The following is a 6,000-nucleotide window of genomic DNA, read 5'->3' as shown; positions in this document are numbered from 1 at the left end:
ACACAGTCTCGTCTAAACAGTGTTGCTGTGTGTCACATCCACAGTGACAAACTGGACAGTATAGACAGGGAGATGATTGCTCAGCAATTCATAGATGGGAATCAGCGTCGCAGAAACACTTTTGGCAGTTTCAAGTAGCTTAAAATAATATATGCTAGTTTTAATTCTGGAATAATCTGCTGAACAAACCTACCTAAAAAGAAAAGCCTAAATAAAATGAACCTAACTGTTTATTGCAATTGTTCTACTGATTTAAGGTCTCCTTACTGTGACATGTTTGTCAATTGAGTTCAATACATCTTTGAAATTGTGTGGTTTGAGTGACTTTTTTATTTCCTTCCTGAAATGTGGACTAGAACAAAGTAGAGAGTGAATGTGCATGTCAAGTCAAGTCAAGTCATCTTCATTTATATAGCGGTTTTAACAATGGATTGTTTCAAAGCAGCTTTACAGAGATAAACATATAATTTAAGGTAACAGAGATTGTTTTGGTTTTATAGCGGTTCTTGAATAATGTTATTTCCAGCTAAAGTTAATTTTGATTGATTCACCTCCATCGAAATGATCAGACTTTAAACGCGAACCTGTGATTAAGGCTGACGGCGTTCACATGCACATTCAGAATTGATTCTATAGTTATGTGCTTTTGAAAATATGTAATTCCATACAACCCATGCCTAAACAAACTACTTGTCTTGCCTATAAATTTTGATACAGAATTTTGTTTTATTTTATCACTTCGGGGTACGCGAACCGAAATTCACAACGCTTTATCTGTAGAGCGGGAAAGGGATCCTCCATAGGGAGAGGATAGTTGTCACTTCAGCACTGCATTGTCATCGGGTCCAGGCGAATCTCCTTCGTCAGATCTGGATACGGCCTAGATCCGGCAGGCTGCGGGAAAATCTTGGGATAAACAAAGACACTAATATTAGCGTAGATGCGATTCTTTTTATGATGTAACGAGTACATCAAGATTTAAGGGAAGTGTTCCCAGTTCCGGCTGACCTAATCTATGCAGCCTAACATTGAATTATAGAAGTCTATAATGTATTATGTGTATGCTAGGTCAAAGAGATGTGTTTTTAGTCTAGCTTTGAACTAACAGAGTGTGTCTGCTTCCCGGACAATGGTAGGAAGACTGTTCCAAAGTTTTGGTGCTAAATAGGAAAAGGATCTACCGCCAGCAGTCGATTTAGATAGGTATTATCAACTGGCCGGAATTTTGAGATCGCAATAGACGTGAAGGACTATAATGCGTTAAGAGCTCGCTCAAGTACTGCGGAGCTAAACCATTTAGTGCTTTGTAAGTAATCAACAATATTTTAAAATCTATACGATGTTTAATAGGGAGCCAATGCAGTGTTGACAGAACCGGGCTAATATGGTCATACTTCCTGGTTCTGGTAAGAACTCGAGCTGCTGCGTTTTGAACTAGCTGTAGTTTATTTATTAAGCGTGCAGGGCAACCACCCAGTAGAGCATTACAATAGTCTAGCCTTGAGGTCATGAACGCATGAACTAATTGTTCCGCATTTCCCAATGAGAGCATATGGCGTATTTTAGATATATTTTTAAGATGGAAAAATGTATCCAATACTGTGTGCCATTCACATACAAAACAACATACACAAAAAAAAAAAAATTGAAATATGTAAACAATATATAGGCTTATATAATACGATGTGCAATATAAAGTACAGAACATCTGCATTTCTTTCTTTCTGTTTTATTGTTTTAAACATAATAGCATATTAAGCCAATTAAGCAAAAACCTGTAAATTCTGAAGAAAAAAAAACACCTGGTATAATGCTTGACATTCTGCCCCCCCCCCACTTTTGAAATGATGGCTACGCCACAGCCTATGCTAAAGTGTGTGTGCGTGTGTGTGTGTGTGTGTGTGTGTGTGTGTGTGTGTGTGTGTGTGTGTGTGTGTGTGTGTGTGTGTGTGTGTGTGTGTGTGTGTGTGTGTGTGTGTGTGTGTGTGTGAAAGAAATGACAACCTTTAGAATTTCATGGTTTTAGGTGTCATAACATAATAAAAAGCATCTCTTTATTAAGTTAGCAGGTCTTAAAAAAGGTCAATTAAATTAAATTAAATTAAATTAAATTAAATTAAATTAAAATCACATTTATTTGTCCACATTACAATTTAGAGTGATCTGTTATCAGAGGTAACTGTCTAAGTATGTAAGAAAATGATCAGCCCTCCACCAGCTGATGGACAGTTGGTATGAGGTGTTTGTGCTGATATGCTGTGTTTGGTATTCGCCTAACCAGCTTTTCGCTGTGCATTATGATCAAACATCTTCACTTTAGTCTTGTCTGTCCAAAGGACATTGTTCCAGAAGTCTTGAGGTTTGCTCAGATGCAATTTGGCAAACCTAAGCCGCGCTGCCATGTTCTTTTCAGAGAGAAGAAGCTTTTCTCCTGGCAAACCTTCCAAACATGCCATACTTGTCCAGTCTTTTTCTAATTGTACTGTCATGAACTTGAACATTTAACATGTTAACTGAGGCCTGTATAGAGTCTGAGGTGTAGCTCTTCTTGAGTGTTTGGCATTTTCCCTGATCAATGAGCAGTAGGCCTACACGGCTGACCTTAGGGTGAATTTGCTGGGACGTCCACTCCTGGGAGCATTAACTGTCTTAAATGTTTTCCACTTGTAAAAGTGGAAGTCTAAGCTAACTGTAGTATATCAGACTTAAAATTGTTTGGAAATGGCTGTATAACCCTTCCCAGATTGATGGCAGGAACAGTTGCTTCTCTGAGATCATTGCTGATGTCTTTCCTCCTTGGCATTGTGTTACTGTTAACACACACCTGTATGCTCCAGACCAGCAAACTGCCAAAACTTCTGTTTTTATAGTCACACATGCTGATGATAAATTAATCAAAGACATTTGATTTGCAGCGCCTCACTGCTACTTACCCTATTAATTCCTATGGAAGCATTAAGGGTGTACTTGGATTTCATGGTGTCACCCATGGATTTTCTATTTTGGCCTGGTTTTTGTTAAATAAATAATAACATGATGTGTAATATGTCATGTGTTGTTGTTCATCTGAGGTTGTATTTACCTAATTTTAAGATCAGCCAAGATTTTTTATGATGTCCTGATACATAAAACCATAGAATTTTTACATGACTTTTGTGTGTGTGTGTGTGTGTGTGTGTGTGTGTGTGTGTGTGTGTGTGTGTGTGTGTGTGTGTGCATCGTGTGCAAGTCCCACGCAAACTGTCACGTAAGCCGCACAGAAAACAGATCCATGAGATCACATGACTTCTAATCCTTGGACTATTTCCGCTATGGTTCAGACACTTACTGGATAATTTGTGAAGCGAACACGATTTCATTCAACGTGTCGCAGGGCTGTGGATCGTGCTGGTGGGGGATCATCGGACAGAAGGAGACGCACGAACACGGCGCTCCACAGACATGTTCACGCGCGTCAAATCCGCAGTGTCCAGCTTCATGGGTGGAATCATGGCCGTATCGTCTATTAATAATAATGAACGTTCGGGTGGCTCGGACCTGCCGCTCAAATACCCCTACATGAGACCGAAGTTTCTAGGACTGTCGCCGGATGAGATCGAGTGCTCGGCGGATCACATCGTTAGACCTATCCTGATCCTGAAAGAGACGCGGAGGTTGCCGTGGGCTACGGGATACGCCGAGTAAGAGCAACTCGTGTCGTGCATGCCTTACAAATAACTCCATCAAATGAACGCTAATGCATCGGTGTGACATGGTTAACATGCAGTTATGTATGATGATAATAATAATTAAGTAAAACACGTCCAACTTTTTGCCGCAAGCATGCATTCATTTATTGCTCTGTGCAGTTTTAGGTATAGTGTCAAATAAATGCTTATTGAATATGGATGGGGGAAGATGCCCCCCTTAAGAACAGTGAATGTACTTTTAAATCGCAACATAAGATATGCATGTGCAGCAGGAGGATGATGCATCAGCCATGTGTTATTATAGAAAATAAATAGAAACATTTCCTAATTTTTTTGTTATAAGCACAAAATGTCAAATATTGGAATATTGGGGGGGGGGGGGTAAGTTGCCCCCACCTCCCACCTGGGGTAAGAAGCCCCGCAGGATATAATTTTAAAGAATGTATAAATTACTTTTTATATAATTATTGATATTTAATAAGTGGCATTAGTGTAAAATACTAAATAAACAATTGGATTTAAAAATCTTGTTTGACAATTTAGTTGATAATAATTGAATAACTGATGACAGACAAAGCAGAAAAATAGATTAAAATGAAAGTTAAAATTATTCTATGACCTGTAGATCACTATTTTCCAGAATCACAAAATTAGATTTCACAAAATTTAAATAACCTCAAAACTTTTTCGACTGACTAAATATCACAAATGCTGATATTCAGATTAACTGATAAAATTAAAAATAGCACAACCATTCATCAAAAGAACTGAGATGAGATTTTGTGTCATCTAGGATCAAGAGAAAAAATTAAAGGGTTAGTTCAGCCAAAAATGAAATTTCTTTCAGTAATTACTCACCCTCATATTGTTCCAACCCCGTAAGACTTTCGTTCATCTTCGGAACACAAATTAAGATATTTTTGATTAAATCTGAGAGCTGTCTCACTCCTTCATAGGCTGCAAGGTAATTGATATCTGCCAGCCCAGAAAAGTTAGTAAAGACATCGTTAAAATAGTCCAAGTTACTCTGGCTCAACCATAAGTTTATCAAGCGACGAGAATACTTTTTGTGCGCAAAAAACAACAAAAATAACGACTTTATTCCAGTGGCGTAGGTTTGATTTTGAAATTGGTGGGGACGGGGACATCAACATATAAATATATTTTAAGTTTTGATCGCAATTATTGCTAGGGATATATCAGTGTTACTGGACACGTCCCTACTAAAGATTTCCCTACTAAATTCTACGCCCCTGCTTTATTCAACCATCTCTTCTCTTCCATGTCATTCTCCTACTCTGTTGACGTAGTGTAACAGCGCAGCGCTTCTGGGTTCTATGTCAGAACGTAGGCTCACTATTGGCCGACGCTGGTCATGTGTTGACGCTGGTCATGTGTTGTCGCTGGTCAACGTAGGCTCTCTATTGGCCAGCATCACTGCTGGCCAATAGTGAGCCTACATTCTGACGTACAACCCAGAAGCACTGCGCTGTTACACTACGTGAACTCACTCAGAAGCCCACACAGAAGAAAATGAATAGTTGAATAAAGTCATTATTTTGTTTGTTTTTTGCACACAAAAAGTATTCTTGTCACTTGATAAACTTAAGGTTGAGCCACTGTAGTCACTTGGACTATTTTAACGATGTCTTTACTACCTTTTCTGGGCTGGCAGATATAAATTACCTAGCAGCCTATGAAGGAGTGAGACAGCTCTCAGATTTAATCAAAAATATCTTAATTTGTGTTCCGAAGATGAACGAAAGTCTTACGGGGTTGGAACAACATGACGGTGAGTAATTACTGACAGAATTTTCATTTTTGGGTGAACTAACCCTTCAAACTTTATTAAAGGGGTCATATAATGGTACATGCACTTTTACAAGTTGATTGTACTGAAATGTGTGTTGGCAGTGTCTGTACACAACCATCATATAATGATAAAAATCCATCCAGTGGTTTTGTTTTAATCTCCTTATATGTTTTCCCCTGCCTCAAATCGAGCCGTTCGAGCCTGTGACGTCACAAGCTCGCACGCCCCCCCCACGATTGTTGATTGACTGGAGCGTTTCAACACAGACCCGCCCTCGCTCATGAGGGAGCTGTCAATCATAGTCCGCGCGGCGCGGTCATTGTTGATATGCTGGAGCACTGTCTATGAGCAGAATGGCATCTAAGCGATTGTGGTGTTCTGTTCTTGGGTGTAATAACGAACACAGCAGTCATTTTAATGTTCCTAAATCCGAACCACTGAAGACGCAGTGGCTATGTTTGTTTTCGAAGGGAATATTCCCCACGAGCAACGTCAATG

At 39.2% G+C, this 6,000-nt stretch overlaps 1 protein-coding gene across 1 annotated transcript in view; it reads left to right on the top strand.

Moving 5' to 3' along the window:
• Positions 1-3,441: 3,441 nt before the first annotated feature.
• Positions 3,442-6,000, top strand: part of LOC130092505 (protein phosphatase 1H-like) — a 119,053-nt gene continuing 116,494 nt past the window's right edge. The window contains exon 1 of the mRNA XM_056260376.1: positions 3,442-3,680. Coding sequence (XP_056116351.1) covers positions 3,442-3,680 — 239 coding nt within the window. The remainder of the gene's footprint in view (positions 3,681-6,000) is intronic.

This window comes from Rhinichthys klamathensis, unplaced genomic scaffold (genome assembly GCF_029890125.1).
Source record: "Rhinichthys klamathensis goyatoka isolate OS25496 unplaced genomic scaffold, OSU_Roscu_1.1 h1tg000176l_1, whole genome shotgun sequence".
Taxonomy (NCBI): domain Eukaryota; kingdom Metazoa; phylum Chordata; class Actinopteri; order Cypriniformes; family Leuciscidae; genus Rhinichthys; species Rhinichthys klamathensis.
Note: the sequence above shows the minus strand (reverse complement) of the source record. Positions and strands in the feature narration are given on the sequence as shown.